This window comes from Melospiza georgiana, chromosome 5 (genome assembly GCF_028018845.1).
Source record: "Melospiza georgiana isolate bMelGeo1 chromosome 5, bMelGeo1.pri, whole genome shotgun sequence".
Taxonomy (NCBI): Eukaryota; Metazoa; Chordata; class Aves; order Passeriformes; family Passerellidae; genus Melospiza; species Melospiza georgiana.
The window spans coordinates 17,658,298-17,683,909 of record NC_080434.1 but is presented as its reverse complement, the minus strand read 5'-3'; the positions used below and the strand labels follow the sequence as shown (position 1 = coordinate 17,683,909).

At 36.7% G+C, this 25,612-nt stretch overlaps 1 protein-coding gene across 1 annotated transcript in view; it reads left to right on the top strand.

The window, feature by feature from the left end:
- Positions 1-25,612, top strand: part of TBCK (TBC1 domain containing kinase) — an 88,595-nt gene that overhangs the window by 2,095 nt on the left and 60,888 nt on the right. Inside the window, exons 2-10 of the mRNA XM_058024279.1 lie at positions 1,672-1,906; positions 3,753-3,825; positions 19,526-19,640; positions 21,124-21,197; positions 22,193-22,334; positions 22,833-22,893; positions 24,160-24,221; positions 24,971-25,032; positions 25,398-25,546. Coding sequence (XP_057880262.1) covers positions 1,714-1,906; positions 3,753-3,825; positions 19,526-19,640; positions 21,124-21,197; positions 22,193-22,334; positions 22,833-22,893; positions 24,160-24,221; positions 24,971-25,032; positions 25,398-25,546 — 931 coding nt within the window. The 5' untranslated portion in view covers positions 1,672-1,713. The remainder of the gene's footprint in view (positions 1-1,671; positions 1,907-3,752; positions 3,826-19,525; positions 19,641-21,123; positions 21,198-22,192; positions 22,335-22,832; positions 22,894-24,159; positions 24,222-24,970; positions 25,033-25,397; positions 25,547-25,612) is intronic.

Below are 25,612 nucleotides of genomic sequence, written 5' to 3'. Positions count from 1 at the left end.
CTAGAGAAGTGTTGAGACTGAAAAAATTGTTAAAAACCCCCTTTCATTTAAACTGTAATATGTGTCCCTTTCTAAAGGTGGTGGAAGGCTTAAGTTTGGGGTTACTCATTTTATTTTTCAACTCAGTCTCTGGAATGTGTGTAAGTTGAGAATTAAGGAAAGATCAGTTTGATTGTGAGGGTAACAATTGACAGAACTAGCTGCTGATATCTTGGAAAACCTTTTTCGTTGCTTTCATGGATTCCCTGTAATTAACTCTGTAGGAGGAGAATTTATTCCATACCTGTTAAAATTCTTTATTGATTCCTTTAGGTGGGTGACAGGAAGGGTTGTTTGCTTATCTCATGCTCAGGTCTTGCTTTTTGCCCCTCTGGTTCCCAACCAAAGGGAACAAGTGATGAATGTGCAGTTGCCTACTTGAACAAATTCCAATTATTGTAATTCTCCTTGTAAGCCAAGTGATCTGAAGTGCAAGGACAGTTTAATCACTTAAAATGGTTAAAATTGTTGGGATTTAACAATTCTTTTTATTAAAATTCCTTTCTAAGTGTCAGCTGAATGCAGGTACCGTGCATTGGAGAAGTATTATCTAACAGTATTTTTCTACAGTAAAAATGAGAACATTTTACCTCAATAGATATATTGTACAGTACATATTTACCTTCTTTGAGACATGAGGCATCTTGCTGCTAGACATAATCTTACTCCCCCTCCCCTCCACTCTAATCATAATAACTTGCTTTTCTTCTATTTTAGAGCAAGCATTAGAGGATCATTGTGCCAATCAAGATTGTAATTGAATCTGTAAACCAAGCTATTTTTTCTAAGTGTTTAATATATATTTTCTTTGTGATGTTGAGTAGTTTCTTTGGCAGATGTTTTTACAGGAATGGGGGTTCTTCTTATAAATACACACTTATGGGTTTCCAATTGGAACCTGCTGCATGCCAGTAAATCTTTGTGCTTGCACTCTGTCCAATTGATGTCTTTCCAGTGGAAAAATCTGACTGTAATGTGCATTGTTCACATCCTAAAATAAATCATCTGCAAAAAATTATGAAATATTCATGAGATATGAAAGTATTGTATCTTTATAAATAAGACTTTTAATACAAATACTAATATAAATATTCCAGTGGTCAAAGCTGTTTTGGATTTTCCTTGCCTTTTTTAGGTTTGATTCCTTAACACTACACATTTATATTCAATACTATTTATTTTGATATTTATTAGAATGTAAAAGCACATATCTCATGCTTGTGTTTCTTCAGGGGAAAAAACCCACAAATGAGATCAATCTTTATGTTTGCTTTTTATCCTTAGTTGGACTGTATTAGTTAAAACAGAAGGTATCTTTCCTAAGATCCATTTGCATAGACCTAGTAAATATGTTTAGTATATAAGGATTTTTGTGCAACCTGTATGGAGTTGCTGTCAGTTGGGATTCACAAATAAATCTGGTATTTTTTATTGGGAATTTTTTGCTTTGAACAAGATTGTTTTTTTAGAGAAAGAAAAATTTTGAGACACCATATTTTAAAGTTTTCTGTTTCTCCTGTGTGACTTCCTGAGGGGGGAAAAAAGATCTTGATTGCATTATTTTGTAAACAATTAGTAACCTGAGTCTGTGTCTTTTGCTGATAAATTTTTACTCTGTGTTCTCTGTTGAAGGAACACGAATTGCTCTGAAGGGCTTAAGATTGTGTGAGAAAGATGTTTCCTTTGAAGGACACTGTGATGGGTGCCTCCACCTTCTTTGCCTCAGCTCTGCCACATGATGTCTGTGGAAGTAATGGCCTCCCTCTAACACCTAACTCCATAAAAATTCTGGGCAGATTCCAAATCCTGAAAACAATCACCCATCCCAGACTTTGCCAGTACGTTGACATTACCAGAGGTAAACATGGTGAGTATCTGTTTAACGAGCAAGTTTTTTGTATGATTACAATTTGGAGTTGGGGTTTTTTTGGTGACAATATATTTTAAGGTGACTGGGCAGAATACTGCCTTCATAGCACCAGCAAGTGACCAGTTTTCAGTCTCAAAATTCCTGAATTCCTTTACTATGATTGGTGGTATTGGCTCTCTTGCTTCTTCTCTGTAGACTGAAAGGAGAGATTAGTTGTCTGTCCTGTCTTTTTGTGTTACACTAACAGATAAAAGGTAAGAACTTCCTTCTTTTTGTACCTCACTGAAATTCCTGAGCTCAATTGCACTGCCATGTCTTTGTGTGGAATATGGAAATAGATGTATTTTTGATGGTGAACTCCTACACCCATGTTCTGATGTTGTGAACATTTTCATGTGATGGTTAGGTTTCTTGTTCTTGATTTGCAGCTGGTGTTGTCATCTCATGTCCTGGCTGCTAGCTTCCTGTATTATTATCTTTTGATTTCTTTAAGATTTCTCCCACTAGGGGTTACTTTATTCTAGCACAGGTTTGAAAGGTTTCTTTCAGTACCTGTTGTCACACTTATTGTTAGCTCAAATAAAACTTCTTTTTTTCTGCTCTAGATGTTCTGTTGCAAGCTCAGCAGGACTATAACACATAATTTCCACAGAGAGGCTGCAACACCTGTGACAATTTAAGTCATTGTCACCCTTAACTTTTAAATCAGCACTGTTCCCATACAAAAGTGCATTGTATGTATTTGATTATCTGCAGGCTCTCATAAAGTAGGGCAAGTCATTTTTCTTCCTTTTAGAATGCAGTATGATGGAATGTTTCAGGTTTTTACAAAATTAGGATATTGCCAACTCCAGATACTGAAGTATTCTATGGGTCAGGGAGTTCCTTATGTGTTTTCCTTTGCCCTCAAACATGTAATTTTTCACTTATGCAGTCAGGAGGTCTAAAAAATTTAATAATTTTCATTTGTATTTATTAGTACTCCTTGAAACAAAACCTGGGATTTTCTTACAGTATTATTTGGGATGAAAGGTTAGGAAATATTAACTAACATAACATTTAATAAATAAAAAATAAAAAATATGGCATTTTTGATTAAAAAGAGTAAAGGACATGAAGATTTATCTGTGTGTATAAAAATGAAGGAAAGAATTCATTCTTATAGTTGAAGTAACTTGAAGGATAGTAAATAAAATGTCTAACCATGAAGTCAGGAGAGTGTTCTGTTTTAATAATGGTTAGAATGGCAGTTAAGAATTTTGATATACTATGGAAAATTTGGCAGCAAATGTTATCATTTTGATACTGGCAGAATGTGTCAGTTCTATGCCTAATGATTTCATGTTTGTGGAGTTCTGCTTGCAATTGTCAGTTTCCACTCTTGCAGAGAAATGTGAGAATAGACTAGCAAAACAATGCAAAAATAAATTAGATGTGTAAATTCCTCCACAAAAGGCTTTCAAAGGGGGGAGTATAAAAAAAACCAAAAAAACATTCAAATGTGGGGTTTTTTTGGTAAAATTAAACTTTTAAAAAAATCTATGCTAGCATTGTACGTCGTAATCTCAACATTTTTGATGGGAGATTACTGAATGCATGGATGGTTGGATTGACAGTGCTTTGCATGAGGAAAATGGGAAGACAATCTTCTGTATCTCATAAAAAATAGTGTTGTTATCCATAAGCTGTATGTCTTGTAACATTTATTTATGTGTAATTTTCTATACAAGGTATGTCAAAATACTTCAACATCTGCCAAACAGGTACAACAAGAAGTCTCTACTCTCAGAGTTTAATTTGGATTCCAGTCCTCTTATACCTTTTTTTTTTTTTTTCAAATTAGAGAGACTGGTTGTGGCAGCTGAACACTGTGAGAAGAGTCTGGAAGATTTGCTACGAGAAAGAAAGCCTGTCAGGTGAGCTGTCAAGCTAACTCAAATCCACTCATCACTATTTCACATATCATCTGTGGCAAAATCCTGGACCATCTTTTAACTTTACTTGTTTAGCTAAATATTACTCTGTTAAAGTTTAACCTAAAAACATTACTTAGCAGATAAAGAATATGGACCCAAAGTGGGAGTACTCATTTCTGTGAAATGTTGTTATGGGGAACTTGCTTACAATTGAAAGAAATACTTTGCAGCTCAGAAAATAATGTAGTTTTGGTGTTTCCTTTTAAAAATAAAATGAGACCTATGACAGGATATGGAACTTTCCAAGAATTAATGTGAAGGTTAAGTCTGCTAGGTGATGAAATACAGCTTTCACTAGAACAGATAGAATTTGTGTGTGTGTGTTTTTATTTGTAGAAATCTATTAATTTATCATCTAGAAAGTGAACAAGATGTCAGATAATATGCCCTGTGTTTGTGTTAGCATTTTGTGAACTTGGACTTGTATGACAGTGTGTGTTGCAGAGGGCTGTAGCTTGAGGAATGTTGGGGAAATACAACTTCAATTTTTTCTTAGACAAAGAGGTATTAGGTCTAAAGGGTTTTTCATGTGTGATATATGTTGTAGTTCTTCACAAAGTTTTGCATCAGGTTCCTATTGTGCCAAGTTCCCAAACAGTTAAAGCATCAGAAGCTCCTTTCATTCCTTTTAAATTCAGTTCTCACACTGTTCTTCTTTGAGCATGTGTGTCTTGGTGTCAGATGAGAAGCAGCCGAGACTGCCTGCTTCCTTCTGGAGTGTTTTGGAGAAAGCTTCCCTGTAGCTGTTTTCATTTGCTTTGAGTTGCTTGATGCAGTATACTTAGGTAGATTCTGTGACAAAACTTCCTCAGATAGCAGATGTGCTCTATAAGCACATCCATTTTGCCCTTTTATACTAGCATGTCTTTTGGGGCCTCCAGAAGGATTTTTTAGATCTTTTTAGGTATTTTGGTGAGGTATGCAACTTCACGTTTTGGTGTGCTGAACTAAGTTACTTCCTTAGTTTGTGATGTTAACCTCAGCTCTTTGGGCTGTGGCTCTGTTAAAACTAGTTGCACAAAGCCTGGCTTTATTTTCTCCTCTTGTCTTGAGAGAGTTTTTGCTGTAATAAATTGTTCTACTATCAAATCTTTCTTTTAATGAGTCAGTGGGATTTCTTCTGGATGTTGTGACACTTGAGGATAAGGGCTGCAATATAGCCTATATATATTATCCACCATTTTTAGGGACTTTAATGTTTCATCTACTGTGAATTACAGTTTTTGCAGAAGCAGCTAAAGGATAAATTATGTTCACTTCAAATGATATTTCTTGCATGACTGACGTTTTCCTTTTCCTTTTATATTTTTAATGATACCAGAATTTTTTATTCCTATGGAGACCTAGAAACTTCCAGAAATAAGTTGGGAGGACCAATTCCCACTTATTGGTTATGTAATCTGTGTATATCAATTACCTTTGGAGGAAATATTTGGCTTTTTTATGAATTCTGATTACATTGGTCAGTGATAGCATAGCTGGCTACACATCCAGAGCTGATGCATGTGCTATTGCAATTAATTTTTTTAACTGTTTATGGAATGTGAGAAACTGCTCGTCTGGTTTCTAGATTAATTTTCCTTATGCTTGCCAGTAACCCAAGTCCTTTGCACCTGTACTACAGACTGATGTAAAGTCAGCAGGAAATCTTCTATTATGTTAGTGCTGAAATTCAAGACATTACATTATGTACAGTCTATCTTTCTATACATTTTGGAAAACAGGCCATACAGCTGTTTGATAGTTATTTGCAGTTAATCTTTGCTGAAGTCATGCATCAAGTGTAGCATACATTCCTTAATATATTAATTATATTTTTAAAAAATAAATGTAGCTATGTTCTTTCTTCAGTTATCTTCAGACTTCCCTAGGTTTTCTAATTCTAATAAATCAGCTGCATGTAGGGGCCAAATTCTGGAAATTAGATCTTCAAGTGTTTGCTTCTGTGTTCTGTCACAGTGGAGAAAATAATTTTACTGAGCATATCATCAGACATTTGCTAGAAATTGGACTTGTGACATATTCAAGAATTCATTCATTACCTAACAATACTGGGTCAGCAGTCCCCAGGAATTGCAGAGATTGTTTGTCATTGTCCTCAAAGTTGACATGCTCAACTTCATTTTCAAAGATTAATGCAAGTAAGCGTTTGGTAATTTATGGCCAGATTATTTTCGGCTTTGAGTGTTGCATATTTGGGATCCTGGAATAAGCTATAAGAACTCTTCTCAGGTAAATTTTCCCTTCTGCCATAAGAACTTTTATCAGGTAAAAATCAGGAACTCTCAAAGGGAGGAAATGAGTATCAGCTTTTCACAATTCTTACCACAGGGAATCAGGTACTGAAAAGGAATTTATTACAGCTCTCTAGTGTTTTGGTATTCTTTTTTCAGAGGATAGACAAGTGAACATAGTAACTGCAGTTAATGCTTCTAAAAGTGGCATTAATCCAAATTTTCTTTACTGTGTTTCCATTGGGCATCACAGTAGCAGCAGGAGAGCTCTTTTGGAGATGTGTGCCACAGGAAACTCAGGCTGCAACCATGGATAAGAGGGTATGATAAGGGTAGGATTAGAGTTTTAGTCATTGGTATAGGAAAAGAATTTTAGGCATTGATATCCCATTTTTCACCAGACTGCTGCCCACTGTCTTCCCTGAGAGAGATTGTAGTCCAGGTCATTGTTTCCTGTTTGCGTATTCTCAGTTTAGTATCCTGTTTGTTGTGCTCACTGAAAGGATGCACTTAATTTCAGTTTATAGCAGTCACACTAGTGCAAAATCAGCTTTCTGAAGTGTGTTCAGGAGTCAGTTAAATGTTTTAAAGGCTAGGAATTTATGTACAGTCTCACAAAAATAGTAAATACCTGATTTAAGCTCACAATGGTTTATTGCTGTTCAGAGATTTGCAAATGTATCTCAGTCTAGCTGGTTTCCTCTGTCTTCCTGTGCATACAAGGATTTTTTTCTTTGAATTTGAAAATTTTCTTTGAATTGAAAATAAGTCACAAAAAATCATTGTGGGTAGATGTTTTATACTTTAACAGTCTCACTAAAGTGGCAATCAAAATTTTAGTTTTTCCAAGTTGCTAGTCATTAGTATTGCTACCAAAGACCAGAATGTAGGATGTACAATTATCTTTAAGGTTCTCCATCTTTTAAACACATTTCCAACTATTCCTTTGAGATTTCTTTTCCAGACAGTGTTAAAGGAGTTATTTTCTCTGCTCCTGTGCTGTTATAAAAGGAGTTGTGAGCATTTCCTTTTCTGTCATGCTTCAAGTGTGTTTCTTCTTTGAAGAAGTTGGTCTGCACTTGTATTCATAACAATAAAAATGCCAGAAAATACTGACACTCAGCAGACTTTTGGCACCTACAGTACAGTTTCTGGATGGGTCTTCCATTTGTGGCTTGGACAGTCTAAGTCCATTCCTTTCTTCAATAAAATATAGTTGTCATATGTTTTGAAAGTTATGGTATTGAAAAATTACTAGTGAACCATCAGATACAAGGTATAGTTTGTTATACACAGAACATTTGATGGGAAGCAGACTGTGTCTGCAGCTGTTTACTGGTTTGGAGAAAACATGATCTGATGGATTCGGATGAGTACATTTTATTTGGCTACATTAAACAGTTGTCTGCTCGCTGATTGGACTAGAGTTCTTCACGCTATCATTGCTGTTAGTGTGCTTTGGCAAACTTGAAGTGAGACTGTGCTACAGAAGGTATTAGATGGGGAGGAAAACAATTACTGAGTAGCCAGGCATTCTTCAAAAATGTTTGTAAAACAGGTGCAAGTCATCAAAAGGCTGAAGGTTTTACATGATTTGACTTGAAGAGCTGCATATGAAAAGAGTTTTAATGGGTTGAGTGTATTCTGCTTTGAATCAAGTCTGTGTTGGAATTTCACATGAGAAATCCATATATCACAATAAGGCTGAATTTGACAAGGATAAATTATGTAATAATAAAATTAAGTAGCATTATTAAACAAAGGGTTTTTTTCCCTTAAGTATGTGTGAAGATCTATAGTTTGGACATTTAGTGTCTATAGACTTTTTCTTTACTTTCTTAATAATTCTTTACTTGCATAGGTATGATGAAAGATTATCTGTTATTCTGGAATTGTTTATATATTGTCCAATTATGCTTTTCTTCATGTAGAAGCACTGGTTCATTTCTGTGAGCAATTTTTAGCCTGACTGCCAATCTTCCTGTAGCATTCCTTTTAGCATAGGTTGTCTCCTGTGATTGCCTTTTTCTCTCACAAGAAAACAATTGTTTGGAATGGAAAAGGGGTGCAGTTTGCATGAGGCATTAGAGATGAACAGTGTTGCTTGAGATACCTTGTTTGAGTGATCTTTTTAGGTATGGAACCAAATTCTTTTGTTGCATATTTGGCTGCACTGTTTGATGGCAGCACAAGGACATTTCAGAACACCTAAGTGTTTCCTCCTTTTATGTGAAACATAACAGTGAGTGCATGCTTATTTCTTATCTTGTCTTCCAGTAGGAGAAAAAAAAGTGAAGAATCCTACTCTTTTGAGATTGGTAGTGTCTGCCTCTTGCTACTAAGATGTGTATTATAGCTGTATGTAATTGTCCTGATTTCAGCTAGGGTAGAGTTGATTTCCTTTCAGTAGCTGTTCAGTACATGTTTAGGATTTGGAATGAAAATGTTGTTGATAACACTGATGTTTTGGGGTTTTGCTAAGCCATGTTTATCCTGAGTTAAGGACATTTTCCCTTGGCTCATGCTCTGCCAGTGAGGAGGTTCACAGGAGAAGCTGGGAGGGAGCAGAGCTGGGAGAGGTGACCCAAACTGAGCAGTGGATGTTCCACACCACGTCATGGGCAGCACCAGCTGGGGGAGTTACCTGGAAGGGAGGCCAGCCTGGGTCTGGGACGGGGCCTGGCATTGCTCAGTGGCTGGTGAGCAATTGCACTGTGCATCACTGGTTTTTCCCATTTCATTACCAATGTTATTATCATTTACCATTATTACTGTTTTTTGCTTTACTGTCAATTATGCCACTAATCTCAACCTACAAGTTTTACTTTGATTCTTCTTCCCAATCCACTGAGGTGGGGGGAAGAGAGGGAGGTTGAGTGAGTGGCTGCATGCTGCTTAATTTCCAGCTGGGCTTAGACCATGACAATATAAAGTCTGTGCATGGGGGAAAAGTGTATGATTATTTCAACCTTTTGTTCAGCTGAGCTTTTTCTTTAGTTCTTGTAGACACTTCATATAGATTTCCGTGCTAAAAGCTGTATTAAAGATCTTAAACAGAGGATGAATTATGCTGAGTTAATTAAGAACAAAAGTACTGGAGAGTTCTGAGTCTAGAGTTTCTGGTGAAAGAGAATGTTGAGTTTCAAACAGAAAAAACACCATCCTCAGCGGGAGGGTAGCTTCATCCTACAAGATAATTCTGCAACGAATTGTGTAAGGGTCATGTTAAAATTCCATTCTGCATTAATGAGCAAATTAGTACTAATGAGCTAATGGCTGAAAACCCAAATGTCAAAGTTGTACTGTGCAAATCTTAGGGGATTTAAAGCACATTATTAATCCGAATGTTGATTTATGATAGTTGTATTTAGCATCAAAATTGCTGTAGATTGTGAGAACAAGATGTGGTTAGTATATGGTTATTTTAACAAAATGCAGTGTTTGACGCTTCATCCTTCTTCTAGAAAGAAGAAAAAAGGAAGAGTGAGCACTTGTTAGACTTGCTTTATAGTGCGTCCTTCTAGAAAGGGACTTTATTTTCTTAAATGCAAGTTCTTGCTTTTGTACTACTGAGCAATGTCTTCAAGGGAACATTTGTCACTGATTAGGGATCAGACAGCTGGTTTATTTAGATGCATTGATATGCTTGCAAACATCTCTAACGTCATTGTGGTTTGAGATTTGTTTCTTCTGGGCATATGGATATTCTCTTCTTGGGTGTGTAACTAAATAGGTACCAGGGCATTGGCACTGTTGTGATGGGAGTGTTTAGAAGGCTGGCAGATCAGGCTAGTTTAAAGGTTTTATTCATTCATTAGCAATATGCATCTCACTAAAGGTTGGCTCGTGCATATTATTACTCATCACTCTGTACACAGAACTGATACTTACTGTAAATTAGCTGTGTGTATCCAGTACCACGAGACTGGTGCTGTGCAGTCCACTGTGGCAGCTGTGGCCCTTGGTGGTTCTTAAAAGTCGAGGTGGTGAAGCTTGAGAGCTCTTCAAGCAAAGCATGAACTGGTCTTTCTTCTACTGTTATCTAATGCCTGATATTTTTATGTAATCAGCACTGTCCAGCCCCTGCAAACTGTGATTTCCTGTACTTCCAGTAGTGTTTTTTTAGGTTTTGCCAGTCATCCTTCCCATGTACTTGGATGTGTCTTCTGCACATTTACAGTTGGTTCTGCTTCTCTTGCCCTTTAGTCTCGCAGATTTTGGTGTGTGGTTTTCTACTACATGCAATGGCAGCCCTCTCTATTTCCCCCTTTGGTGATCACATTTCTCTTGTAAGTTTGAAGAAAATTTAGTATTAATTGTATGGTGATTGATAAATTCCTAATTTATAGTCACAGGCATTTGTTTTGTCTACATGTAAGTTTATGGTTACCTCTCCAGATAGGTGTTTCCTGCCTCTTGTGATGATGTGTACTGGTTTATAGATCAAAGTGATGTACTTCCTAGCAGCTTTTGCAAGATCAGGTGTTAGCTGTGAAATTCCTAGCAGCACCACTGCTTATTGGTCTACTTGTAAAGTCTCTTTGATCACTTGAATTTGCAGGCTGTTCTTCTTGAAACTTCCCATTCTGTTTTCACTTTTTAGCAATATCTGTACCATTGATACAGGAATCCAGATTTTTTGAGCTAAGCACTAAAACATACCTAGGTAGGCTTTTGGCCTTAGATATTTAGATTTTTTTCTTAAATGTGTTATGGCCAAGTTATTTGTTAAAGTAACACTGTTGCAACATATAATTTACATCGGGTGCCTGGCTTCAGAAGATCTGTATGGTGTTGCAAGGTTTGATCATAGTTTTAAAAGTTCTGTTGAGGGAGAAGGGGTTTTAATTAGGAAAGTGGCTTGTTAATAATACTTAATCCTTTCATAGAGATGCCAATAGAAATTAATTTTAAAAAGCCAGTCCTCTCTAACTGCAAGGAGAGCACTGTTTATTGACAGCCAGTCATGATTTCTAGAGCTGTCAGTTCAGTTTATACTGCCACACAGCTGCAACAACGTTAACTGCATCAATAATTACCCTTCATTTTCAGCTTTTCTTTTAAAATTTTTCATTGATCAGATTTTTCTGATCCACCTGGAGCACCACAGTAAGAATGAGGGAATCTATCTCCTTGTATGATGAGGTTAGGGACCCATCACTTCCCTTGCAGTGTGGAGGAGACAGTCGATATGGCTGATGTTAAGTAAAACTCTATTCTCTATGCCATAGGTATAGGTCTTCCTTAAAAATAAAGTAAAATATGCAGTTGTACTGAGTTGTACATTATAACCTCAAATGGGAAAAAGCACTCCTATAATCTTAGAATATCAGATCAATATCTTGCCCTCACTTGCAGCAGGGAGAATTGATGGAGTATCAGTCACAATGTATGGCTTTTTAAAGGTGCCTTTGTTCAGAGGAGTCCAAAAGAAAGCAAAAGCTTTTTGGAGATCTGACTTCAATTGATCTTAATTCTACTACTTTTTGAGATCACTCCTTTTGGAGAAGGAGAGGAGAATGTGAGATGTGTTGTTTCCTTCAATGAAATTTTCACTTTGTGACACTTGGTACGTGTATATAATCCTATTGAAGCTACTCCTTTATTGTATATTTTGAGGTCATTCTCTTGTTTTTCCCCCTGTTAGGTCTTGTTCTTTTATTGTCACCTGTGCATCTAGTTCTATGATGTTACTCAGTGTGTATAGTCAGTTGTAAGAATGCTGAGTCTTTGATTGAGTTTTAAATGAGAGCTACTTTATCTAATTTTTGTATCTAATGATTGAAATAATTTATTTCATTGCACGTTTTGGTCCAATGTAATATATCACTATTACATGTTTTACATATGAGCCAGCTGAGGCTAAGATGCAAAAAAAAAAAACTTTTTAGAAGGTAATCAGGGGCAAGATCAAAACTAGGAATGTGGATTGTCTTTCCTGTTCTGTGCATTAAATAGGATGGCACTGGAAATTTCATTAAACTACCACTTTAGAAGGTATACTTACTTTTCAAAACTACTTTTTTCATTTGCTCTCCCTTTTTTTGGGATGAATGCTGGATGTCCAAAAGGAATTAAGGTGCAATGTTTGAAAATTTTTGGTTTATGGCTTAAATTATTCAAAGGGATAATTATCTGAAAAATCGCCAGTCTGATGTAATTGTTGTATTCAATTGTTGTATTCAACTTTATATACAGAGCATATAAATACAATTATTATTGTATTTATATGCTCTGTATATAAAGTTGTTCTTTATCTGTGCCTTCATCTCTTGTTTCATGGACTTTTATCATACATTACAAGTTGAGACCGTCATAAAAGTGTAACATCATCTGTGCTGCTTTTAAAGCCAGGCTTGCAGCTTAGAACTTTAAAAAAGGATTGAAAGGGCTTTCTGAGTTTCCTCAGGTGAGCGATGAACTTGTTGAAGATATCCTGTGTGAAATAACCTTGTGAATGAGTTAGAGACTTCTGAGGACTGTGTCTATAAAATTCTTTTTTTGTGTGTGTGTCTTATTCTCTGTTTGTTGCATTCCTTTCCAGTTCATTTCATTCTGGTAATGTGAATGCATTTCCAAGTAAATTGGCAGTGTTTACAATCTTGGTCCCCAGTGCCATTTTTTAATCAAACACATAATAAAGTGCTAAATAAACCATTCCCACCTGCATCAAACTCTTTATGTTCTATATAGGGTATTTTGTAATTTATTTACCCAGGAAGACCCAATTTATCTGCACATCTGGTTTTCAACGCAGTTCTGCTTTTTATCCAGTTTTCCAGCTGGTTGATTGAGGAATAAGGAGGTCAGATGGCTTTCTTGAGGTCAACGTAGTGATTGTCTCAGCTGGGATTATACCCAAACTTTATCCTTTGCTGAACCATTTGGCCACACCACTTCTAACCAGTCTATCCACATTGTTGGCAGTAATGGAACTAACTGCAAATGTCATTTTCTTTGTTTTATAGTTTTGCTTGTATTGAAATATTGTCACTTTTATGAGTTCAGAAACATTACATCTGTTCACAACCTGGTTCCCTTTCACTTTGAACAGACGCAATTTTTTGTGATGAATCTCCTTCCTGGATTCCAAGTGTGTATTAGTTTCACAAGTTCAGGGATGGTGATTGATGACATTGCTGGTTTGTGTTGCTCTGGTGTGCTTCCTCAGGGCAGACCCTGTCTGACACTCTGCTTTGGGAGAGGAACCCATGTTTTCACTCCTGTCTATCACTGCTAAAAGCTTCTTAAGACTCCTGCTTGTTGAGGTTCTCTTCCTTTAGAGTGTATTTTTTACAGGAATGTGACAATGTTAGAACAAGATGCACAGATTTAATGGAGGACTTATTTAAGCATGCATTGCAGTGTATGTACCTGTGAACTGTAAATTTGAGGAAAGAGAAACTCAGAAACATGGTATCATCAGCATACTCTTACTGTGTTGGGTCTTGCTCTGTCTTCCTAAGAGAAGTCAAAATGGTTCTGGTTCCAGTTTTTGTTATGATTTCCTCTTTATTTTATTGCCACTGCATGAATAAGCAGGACTTAGTGCTAATCTACATATACATCTCCAGTACCTACAAAATTACAGGACTCTGTGCAGGAGGCTTGCCTTCTGATACCTCCTGTTTTGTTTTCAGATTCTGATAAGGCCTCTCTTCACTTCACTTGATGAAACATTCTTATTCAAAATAGTCCATTAAGTACTGAATGTACTTTCCAGGTACGGCTTTCTTCCTTCTAGAAACTAGGTTGGGAGCTCTGTGTTGACTGATACAAAAGCATAAAAGGAAATTAAATTTGCAGCTGGCCATAACCAGTTAAAATACCACATATATATTTGAAACAGCCAGAATTTTTTCTCCTTTCCTCAAGATTTTGCTCCTGCCTTCATTTTGGTCCAGGCTGCTGTTTTTGCTCCTGTCCTGCTGTACAGGTACATAAATGTGATGGGTTGACACTGGCCAGATGCCAGTGCACCTATGAGAGGTAGTGGGATTCATGCCCACGTTCTTCACAAAAAAAGTAATTATCGCAAAACCACCACAATTACTATGTACTGGTTACTGTAATAGCTGCCTCTGCATCAAAAGGGGAGGTGATGTAATCTAGAAGGTGGGACAGGACACAGTAAGGAGACAGGAAGCTCTTTTGAGATACCCAATTACTCTTTTCATATTAAACTATTTAGATGGAGAATATGTATTTCCAATTAATTCATGAATGCACTTCTCTTAAAGATAATGGAGTGAATTTTTGTGTGGATTGGCATTGATTTTCCTTTAAACTGGAGGGAAAGAAACTTGTGTGAACCTGTAACTTCCATGGTATTGACATGAATGCTGGAAATTCATCTCTTCATTGTTTCTTTTCTCATGTTGGAATTTTTTTAGTCAGACAGTTTAATAAGTCAAGCCTCCTGACCCCACCCATCTCTGATTTCCATCTTATTCTTCAGTATTCAGCATGTCATGCATGAAGTAGTTTTTATTTTCCCTTCAGCAGTCTGTGGTGTATGCAGCAACTACCATGCTGCTGGCTGTCAAATGCATTTTTCCACAATTGCTTTTCCTGCTCCAGAGTCGAGCAATGATAAAACAGCAAGGAGATTTTACCCACAGAATTCTTGATGGCTGTGGAATGCCACAGGATCTAGTAGATGGTATTACCAGACATAATGCTTAGGAGGCAAACTTTTCTTTCACACAGAAAAATATTGTATTAGAGGAAGTTGGAAGCCAGGAAAATATCAAAGAAAATTTCATATGTGCTTACTCTGTATTATCTGCCTTTTATTTTTTGTTTTTAATGGAGAAAGTATAGTGGTCTGAAATAATTTTTGGTCTGAGCTAATATGAATATTTTTAGAATTTGGAAGACCAGTAATTTTGTTTAAAATGGAAATAATTAGTTGCCATAAATTGTTTGTTCCTAGAGCAGCCTATCTTGGAGTTCAGTTCCCACTTCTACAAGCAGCTGCATTACCATTCCCATTAATCACAAACCATAAGTTAAAAAATAGCCAGTTAAACTGAATAATATATAGGTAATATTGTTGGGGTTATTTTAGTAGGAAATCAGCATACCACATTTTTGTCATAAAGCTTTTGATTTCTAAATAAAGCAATTCTTTTGTTTGGTCTTGTGTTTATGTTGACCTATGGCTTGGGCAGTTCTGCTCAGCTGTTTCTTCCCAGGTGCTGCTGAGTCCCTGCTGGCTGAGTATGCTCAATCTTGGCTCTCCAACCCCCTGATTGTTTTTAGGGCTTATTGTCTTCACTTGGTTCCTGATAATCCATCTTTCTCACTTTCTGTGCTAAAATCTGATCCTTTTGAAAAAGGTAAGACTCTGGGTATGCCAACTTCTTCTAGTACTTTCCCTTTCACGCTGGCCCAGAAGCTGTTCTTGTTTGGATCAGGGAATGTAGTGGTTCACCAAGAAGCTTTCCTTCCCCACCCAACCTGTCTGAATCAAAAAAGTGACAACAGTCTCCTAAGCAATCAGATGATTTCATCAGTGGGTTTGCAGAACCACAAGAGATTGAAACTCTGCTAAACCATCTGTTTCCTGACAGGTTAGGTTTATTATTCCTGAATAAACTCCCAGAAAATGTTTTTGTGTCCTTAACAGTAAGAATTCAATAGACGGGAGATCAGGCTGGCTGCTAAGTGAAAGAGTTTATATTTTTTGTGAAGGCACAATGCAGCCACCTGTGTACCATTACAGTGTGGAAATTAGTCATTTGTCTGGTATAGCTTTTGGTCTGACAAATTCTGGAGGTAATAAAACAATCCTCCTTTTTGTGGGTTTTTAAGTCGACTTCCCTTCTCACTCCACCAACAAATGCCATGCACATGCCTCTCTTAACCATGCTGGGTGTTGTACTGTTGGCTAAAATTGCTCAAATCAACTTGTAGAGATCTTTTTTTCCTTGTCCTACTTACAGGATGGATCTGAGGGGGCAATACAGTTCTGTTTAGTGCTTCCTTTTCTATGCATTCAAGTTATATGCCCCAAATCTGGTATTGGTTTTAATCCTAACAGTCTTTTAATTCATGATTTCTAGTATGAAGGAACACAAAATGACCTCTTTTCCTGGCTGGTTCTTCTCCAAACCAGGATAATCATTAAATTTAACCAGTTTGATTTTATACCTCTGTGCAATCCTTTCTCTTGAAGAGAACCCCTGTTCAGAGGCCTGGCTGACGAGGCTACAGCTGAGTAGATTTTTAGGTATCCAGACTGAGGATTAAAATTCTGTTCAAGAAGCAGACAGCTTCTTGAACATGTGTTCCTTTTGCAAAGAATTTTGTTTATTTACTTGCTGGTGGAGGGGAAAATTACCTTAAAACAAGTCTATTTGGAAGAGCTAGGCAACTCCAGTGCATCTCACACTTTTGCTTTTACTTGCTGCATCCTAGAGTGTTGCCTTAAGCAGAGGAGTGATTTGTTTTACTGTAATATGAAGTCACAGCCATGGTCATTAGCTGAGATGAAGAGGCCACACAGCTGCCATTATGGCCCTCCTTAGGTCCATGGTGTGATTGGTGCCAAACCTGCCACACTTACATTTGGCCACTTCATCTCCTGTGTTGTTTCTAGTGCTTTTACTGTTGGTTTTTTTTTCTCCACCTCCTGCTGAAGGAGGGTGCTGATACCTCTGCAGATCAAGTAATCTGGGCTACATTTATTGTAGTTCAGCAGTGACTAGTCCATTGAAAAACAGACTGGCAGCTAATTGGCAAAAAAGTTTCTGAATCTGCTCAGAGCTTCCCACCAACACTGGATTTTTCTAAGTGTCCTCCTCATTTAGAACAACATTTTCTTTTTCTGTTTACGGGAGCTTTTAAAAAGTCAAGTTACACTGCAGCCTGGAAGTGGCTTTTGAGTGTACTTTCTGCATTTGCTGAAGGCTGATGCAATGCTTGAGGTGTTGGCTGTAGAAACTGGGACAGAGCTGAGACCCACTGAGGCAAAGGGACAGCCTTGGTAGTGATCTCCAGCGAGGCTGGGAACATCTGCTGAACTTGGCCTTGGGGAGTATAAAGAGAGAAATCTCTTAGGCTTAATAACAGCAGTAAGTGTAGTTGTCAGCCCTTTGGAATTAAATGCAAATCTCATGGGTTGTAACCACACAGTGCATTTTCCCTAATAAATAAGAGCTACACAAGGTGCAGCAGCACAGTGCAGAGCTTGCTATACAGAATTCTCTCTCTGCTGAGGGACCAGTGGGAGGTACTTGGCTCAACACTTCTGCCCAGCAGGATGGCATCAAGAGTCCAAGAACACTGAGCATTGAAAAATAGTTGCCACTTGTGTGTTCCTGATCACTGTAATGGCATGAAGGGTTTATCTTAAAAAGCAAAGAATCCCAAAGCAGTATTTTCATGTATTTGCCTGAGTTCTGGGGTGTCTTTTTAATAAATTGCAAGAGAACATGGAGAATAAATGGGTGGCTGAGGCCCCCTGGTGCCAGCAGAGCACACTGCCTGCCTTCAGCAAACAGCCACCAGATTTCACTTTTATTAATAATTACTTCTGGGTTTTTTTAAAATATTCTATATTTACTTTTACTTTTTAACACAGAGAAACATTGTTTAGGCTAGAATACCTCATGATGTACTAATCGTTTACATGCAATTGTTTCCTTAGTGGAAACATAAGTACTCCATAATTAATTTTTTGTGTCTTGTTTTGCAAAACTGAGCAGAAAATGAGAGAGGGGATTCTGTTTGCCACCATTATAACTAGTACTTGCATTGAAGGCAAAAAAATACACAAGAAAGCTGAAGACTTCTAAGGGAATTTTTTTTACCACATTCATATTTCTGCCCAAGAATGAGTGAAAGGTACACAGGTAATAGAGTCTGATGCTGTGGTGTATTTAATTGTGGGTGGGAGGGGCTAGGGAGGGATGAGCTAGATGGTTGTGGGGTTTTGTTTTGGTTTTTTGATTATTAGCCATGAGGTTTTGATCAAATTGCTAAGACCTTGAGAATCACTTTCAAATACTATGATCTAAGATTCTGCAGTATGGACATAGGTTAGAATAGATTCCCTTTGTATTTAAAACTTACCTTAAAATTATGTATTCACAACTATTGTGAATTAGTGCGGAGCTCTTCTAAGAAAAAGGGGAGGATCTACAGAATAGCTCTATGCAGGGTAACTTAGTCATGGCTTTTTTCAGTATTTCTTTGTTGCACTAGTTCCAGAATTTGTTGTAAGTGTAGCTTTTGTCAATAGCTAGCTATTTATGCTTGTAAAACAAATTTTTGTCGCTCCATCAGGTATGAATATCAGCTGATGAAGTTGAATAAATAAATTAATTTTGGTGTTTAGTCAGATAGTTGGCTTGTCACAGTCATCAGTCTGAAATAAAGACTCCTCCTCATTTTGCTCTTGCACAAGTTTTTAGTGAGCAAGAGAAGTTGGTGAATATCCTCCAGAATGCTGTTGTATGCTATTCTTTAACAAGGAATTAAAAGAAAAGAGAATTGGAATGTAAAGTTAGGTCTTTATAAGTAAATATGCTTTGATTTCTGGATGTTGTGTAAACCAGTGCCTGCAGAGGGAAAGTTACCAAAAAACCCTGAAATGGCTGAGATGGAGTGGACAGAGTGAGAAGAGTAGAAAGTTAAATGGAATCTCTCTAGGTGACATGAGATCTGTGCCTTTTGTTCTATTTAGAATGCACTTTGGAAAACTGTTATGGTGATCTGTACAAATTCCTGATCAGTTATTCACAGAAACTCCTCTTTAAGGCTGTCAGTCTATGGAGGAAATGGTAACTTTTGTCAAAATGCATAGTTATGGCAAAATGTTTTGCATGGTAAGTTTTGTTGTCTCTCTACAAAGGTGGTAAGATTGTTACTCCCAAGGTTGTAAAACAAAATGTGCTGAAAATGCAGATTTCTGCCTTTTTTTCTTTTCTTGTTTTAGATTTTGAGATGATTGAAGACTATAGGTACAATCTAGTTAGGCCTCTCTGCTGTCTTCTGAATAAACTCTTGTCACTATCTCAGTTTTGAAAATATTTTGTTCAGGTGAATTTTTTTTATGAATATCAGTAGGAGACTTAAGAAGAGCAAATAAAAATAGGGGAGGGTTGAGATTTTTATTTCCTGATTAGGTGAGTTTCTATTGAATAGAGTATTTTACACTTTGACAGCATTTTCTACACTTTCTAGGGGGCAGTTCAGGGTGAAGAGACCTAGTTGTGGAATTTTGAGGAGATGTGTGTGTAGCACTGAACATACCCCACCATATTCAATGCTGATCCCTTAAACTTTTCTGGAGTTGTAAATGTCTCACTTTTGTTTGGAATAGCTGTGGAGCACTACATTTTTACAGATTAAAAAGTAAAACATTCACTATAACATGCTGTTGGTTTGGTTTTTTTCAGTTCTTCAAGGATCTTATGCATAGCATATGAGGTTTTGCAAGGTTTGCAATATATGAACAAGCATGGAATGGTCCACCGAGCACTCTCCCCTTGCAATATCCTTTTGGACCGAAAGGTACAGCCACAGGAATAAATCTGTGGGTTTGTTTGCTGCTAACAAGTGCTCTGCTGTGTCATAGATGGACTCTGGACAGTCACAGTCCTTTCTTTGGGGTAAAAATTGCAGATCTGGAAATTTGTTTTGTTTATTTTTTTAAACTACAATTTCCCCTCATTTCCTGAGTTTCAAATGTATTGCTGAATTAATTTTTCTATTCTATCCCAAACCACGCTTTTTCTCCCTTCTCAAAGTGGTAATCTAAGCCTATTTGTCATCACTAATTACTTGCAAGGCCTTCCTAGCTGTTTGAATAGAAGAATACTTCTTCTGGTTAATTAGCTGTCACTAATATTTCTTGTGTTCCATGGTAATATGATACTTGCCTTTTAAGATACAAAGATTTTTTTTTGTTCATGTTAAATTATTCAAAATTAAGTATCTGTCAGTTCTGTCCACAGACTATTGAGTTGGCAGAGAGGAAGACAATTTCTGGTCATAAAAGCTGAGAGAAATTAATAGCTGCTGTTGTCCTCAGAGCAGTTTCTTCATCAGAACCAGCAGCCAAAGAGTTTGACCTATCTGCATAACTCCTCTATCAATCCTTTTTTAATCAGTTTTGCTAGAATAACTAGATCCTCCCCTTGGAAGGCAAAAAAAGGAGAGGACAAAAACAAGCAACACCAAAAATAAGGAATACATATATTTTTATATGCTTGAAAACAAATGAAAATCATAATAATGCTTTAACATGCAAAGGTTCTCTGGGATTTTAGGAGTATCTTAAAATCAATAAAAGAACAGAAGAGGGATGTGAGGCAAAAAACTTCTAAGCTCTCCCCTGCCCTTTGAAAGCTTTCTGATGTAGCTTTCTCTGTTGCACCGTCTGGAGGCTGGCTGAGTGTAATTCAATATTCAGCAGAAATAAGGCCTCAGTTTAACTTCTATGCCTAATTTTTTGTTGTTTTGGTGTTAGCTTTCTGTCTTCACAAATAAAAAGAAATTACCTGGAAAAACTGTTTAAAATACATATTGATACTGTTAAGGAGAGCAAGATGGTAATGAATAGATGGGACATCTGCAGGAGCAAGGCTGGGTAAATGGAAGAGTTGTGGGAATATTGATCATGTTTAGGGAGTTCTAGGAGTCAAACAGGAGTTTGAAACAGAAAAAAATGTTCAGTGGAGTATTTAAGCCTTTTTAATTTACTGAAAATAATACTGTAACTTAAGAAGTTTTGACGTGTTCCAAACAAAGTGATTTACTTAATGCTCTTGAGAAGTAAAAGCATTAGAAATAAACACCTCTTTAACCTGTCATGCACTTCTGCATAAGAGATGAGACATAAATGTATGAAGGTGTTTTTTATAGGTTTCTGTCCTCTGACAGCTAATACAGTTTGAAATTATTTTTTAATTTTGTTTGTAACTTTTTAAATTTAACACAGATTCTTCCAGTGTTGGATTCTGCTGCTCTTGATAATTTATTTTTCCCTTTGCAGGGACATGTGAAGTTGGCTAAATTTGGGCTCTACCACATGACTGCTCAGGGTGTTGATGTTGATTTTCCTATAGGGTAAGGATTTAGCTACACAATAAAGATAAATCAGAAACTTAATTTTTCACAAAATAAATTATGTTTAGATTACCCCTTATACAGAAGCTTCTGATAATATCACTAAAGAGGTTGTCATCTGGCTAGGTGAGATGAATGAAGAATAGAGAATGGGCACCATGCCAGCATGTTAGCCTAGCTCTGTGATTCCCTTTATTCAGTCAGTCTTTATTCCCTACATTTGGCTTCAGATACTAATACTTCCCTATGACTTGGATTCCTAATTTCAAATTTAGGAAAGTGAACAATCAGTGCTTCGCTGTTGCCCACCAATGTAAGGTTTCTTTATAATTGTATTATTTATTTATGATGTCCCTTTATAATTTTATGATTTATTTTCAAGTGATCATACTGTATTAAAAATGACTACTTTGTTGCAGAGGGGTTTTTGTCACTTTTTGGTTTCTTGAGGTGTCATGTTGTTTCCAAATTAAATACTGAGATGATGTTTCCTTTCAAAACATGATTGTGTACTTTTTAGGTATTATACTGAAGTGCTGACAAAAAGAAAAGTGATAATAGTATTTTTAAATCATCTGGTAGAAGGTAATATGTGTCCTTAACACTTTTTGTTACCTTTTTTTACAAATACAGAAGTTATTTGATGGGAACACACCATCAGTGGAAACCTACTGCCTCCATCCCAAGTTATGAGCCTAGGACACCCTTATTTAATATCCTAATGCTGAAACTCAATCTCTTTTTTCCCTAAGATATGTAAATATACCACTTTGAAAGCTGAGGTTTACTTTCACAAAACAACGGAGCTAGCGATTGGGATTTGACCTTTCCTGTAGTAAAAACTACACTGGAGTGAAACTGCAATGTGTAGATTTTGGCTGAATAAAAGAGACAGTATATTGGTTTCTCAGAATGCCAAATTATTCTGATTGTGTAATGGGAAGTCACACTTTTTAGTCAGAAGGATTGTATCTAATGTTGCTGCATCTTTCTAGGTACCCATCATATCTGGCACCTGAAGTAATTGCACAGGGAATAGGTAAACCCAGTGATCACACCCAGTGTGAGAAGCCTTTGCCTTCTGGCCCTAAATCAGATCTGTGGTCTCTTGGGATAATATTATTTGAGCTGTGTGTGGTATGTAAAAGAATAATTTTGAAATCCTCTGGGGGAATAGTTTCATTAACTTGATTGCTCTTGAATGTGGGGTTAATGACACCCTGCCCATCACCCAAGCCCAAATATCAGGATATGCTAGCATTCCTACCTGGACAGTACCGTACTGGTTTTTGAAGGAATAGGATGTATTTTGGTATGTAGGGTGCTTGGTATATCTGCTAACCATGAAGGATAGTTACCTGTGGAGCCACAAGAATTTGACTGCAAGGCAGTTCCATTTAAGAGAAGTTATCAATGAAACATTTTTGCTGTATCATGATGTGAAACTGTGTCTGCCATAGCTGGGATAAATAAGGTTTTCTGTTCTTACATATAGTTTTGTTGTGTCTAAAATTCACATGTAGAAGCTTATTTCACTGGTTTTGTATAAAGATGGGATATAATGTTATCTACATATTTTTATGTTGTAGCTATTTCTTTCAAATTCAAGTGTAATTTGACTTTTTTGTTTTGTAGGGGAGAAAATTATTTCAGAGTTTGGAGATAGCAGAAAGACTGAAGTTTATACTTATGTTAGGTAAGTAGAACAAAATCAATTTTTCAAATTTCCAAGCAGCTCTATGATTAGAGCTTTGTAGACTAATCAGCTTATGATGCTCAGACCTAAAGCACTTTACCTTTGTCATCTTTCATCTACAGATTTAAATAGGCATTGGTAGCGTGTTGCTTCTCTAGGGAAAGTATGGAGCTGGATGCCAGGGAAAAAACTTGGGAAAAGCTGGCAGCATATTAGAGTAAGGGCAAACTGTTAAAGAAAAATTAAAGACAAGAAAACATCCTCACAAATGATGGTTGTTTTCATGGTTATTTGTTGGTTTCTTTTGGAGGAGGTTTCTGAAATTAGTTAGGAATTGATGATACTGAAGGAAACTATCCCCTACAGTGCCTGTGTAGTAATGGCCAATCAGGGAGAAGCAGGACTCAAATAGGAAGACAGAAATAAAGACGTATGAGAAGTGTTTTAGTGAATTGAGGCTTTTGTCTCTGGTTTCACCTTCAAACTATAAAACATCACTGCACAAGTGGAATTTTGGCTTAATGTAGATGAGTCCGGAAGTGGGACTATCCTCGCAGATTTTAAAACTTGATTTTTGGTGGTGTTTATGTATAAACCATGGGAAGGGGAAAGGCATGAGTTTGCAATTTGAAGCCTTAACAGTAAGTTATCATTGTCCAGAGCAAACAGCAATATTGTTAGAATTAATTGCTCTCAGGAGAAATATCTTTTTCATTCAGCAGCTAGTGCTTGAGTGCTGAACTTCTGACTGTTTTGGGGATTTGCTAACAAGGCTTCCTAAGGCATCTCCATACACTTCAATCTGAATTCAAGTTGTTGGTTTATCCAATGAAAAGCATTCATGTCCTGACTTGGGAACTATTTGTTCAGTAAAGTAGTGACAAGAAGTTCTAGAATACTGCTAGTATTATCTGCAAGGAGCAACAGAGGCAAAAATTACTTCAAATTTCATGTAGGTACCTCTAAGTTCTTGCAAAGATTTATTTTAGTTTATTTGTTTATAAGTTGAAAGACTGTTTCACTTTATTTGGCAGAGACTGACACTCTGGATTACATGTGGTACTTAACTTTCCTAGGCTTCTGTCTGCATAGGTTACAATAATTTTCATTTCTGATTTTCATAATTCAATTTCAAGTGATGTGGCAGCATCAGTAAAAAGCCAAATTTAAGTGCTTTTATTTGAGTGGACATTTATCTGATATTCTTTTTAATTGGTATCACTCTATTAATAATTGACTTTTTCTTGTTCTGTTTGTTTTCCAAAGGCTGTGTAGATGATATTGTAACTGTATTGGCTGAAGAACATGGTTGCCTTGATATTATTAAGGTTTGTGAAACTTATTTGGTCTTCCACGCTGTCTTACCCAGAATGTTTTATTATTGCTACATAGTATTTTGCGTATTTATTTTTTAATTCATTTGGTCAGTTAGTGTATTGCAGTATGATGAAACATTTTGAAGTCATAACTACATATCTAAGATCCTTTCAAATAGCCAGCACTTGTAATATTCTTTCTTAAAATTGCTGTCAGTCTCAGTAAATGTTGATGCTCTCTGAGTAGTTTAATAAGCTATAAATTTTCTTTTAAGTTTTGATGATTAAGTATTTTTCTTCCAGAAATTGTGTCCTCCAGCTGGTCCACTTCACAGATTCTGATAGTGTAGGTTTATATAGTTCAACTTTTCCTTACCCACAAAAATGATTACTGAGTCTTAGTGTCTGTATATTTTGGGACATTATATGAAAAAGTTCTGATTGTTAGCAGAAGGAAGTGGCCAGGCACTGCATTGTTTCCAGCAGGGTACAGAATATCTAAATTAAAAAATAACTAAAAGGCTGCATACATTGCACATTTTTCAGATTTTTTTCCCCTAAATGAAATGTAGGATTGGGAGGTGAGAAGAATTGCTTCCCCAGAATTTTGGTCTCACACGGCCAACCTCATGTGCGTAGGTGTGAAATTTTATTGCCCTCAAAGGAATATCCTGTATGTTAAAAGTTAAGTATGAGCCAAGTGACTTGCTGAATTAAGACAGTAATAAACAGGCCTCCTCCATATTTTTCTTACGTTCCAGGACCTTTCAGAAAATGTCACAGCTCTGCTGAAGAAATGCCTTACGTTCCAGCCTTCTAAGAGGCAAGTGTTCAGTCCAAGGGCCTGGTGAACGCTGTGGGTTACTGTGAAATCAGAAGAACTGTTGCTGAACCTTTCTTTGGAATACTGACGTTTGGGCTCCCTATAAGAAATTCTAAGTTTTGTGCTTTTCAGTGATTAAAAGAGAAGAATTAGAGGTCTGAATTGGGGCTGTAAACAGACTAGTTTGTTGTACCTCATGAATTGAAAAATGTTGGTGGGTATTTTTTGCTATTAAAATTTCTGAAACCCAGTCTAATTAGCAATAACTTGCTAAAATATTCATTACTGGGGACCTTTTTTGCCAAAATGCAACATTTTTGGGAGCACTTTGCTCTAATTGTTTTATCCTCTTCTCTTAATTTAAGGCCAACTCCAGAGGAATTGCTACATGACAGTTTGTTCAGTGAAGTATCCCCACTATATCCTCCCTTCCACAAACCTGCTGGTCTGTTCTCATCTTCTCCAAGGTGTGCCAATTTAACACTGCCTGAAGACATAAGTCAATTATGTAAAGGTAAAAGCAGGTAGTGGGATAAATGTCATTGGAGGGGGAAGGAAAATAAAGTGTTACTGCATTTTC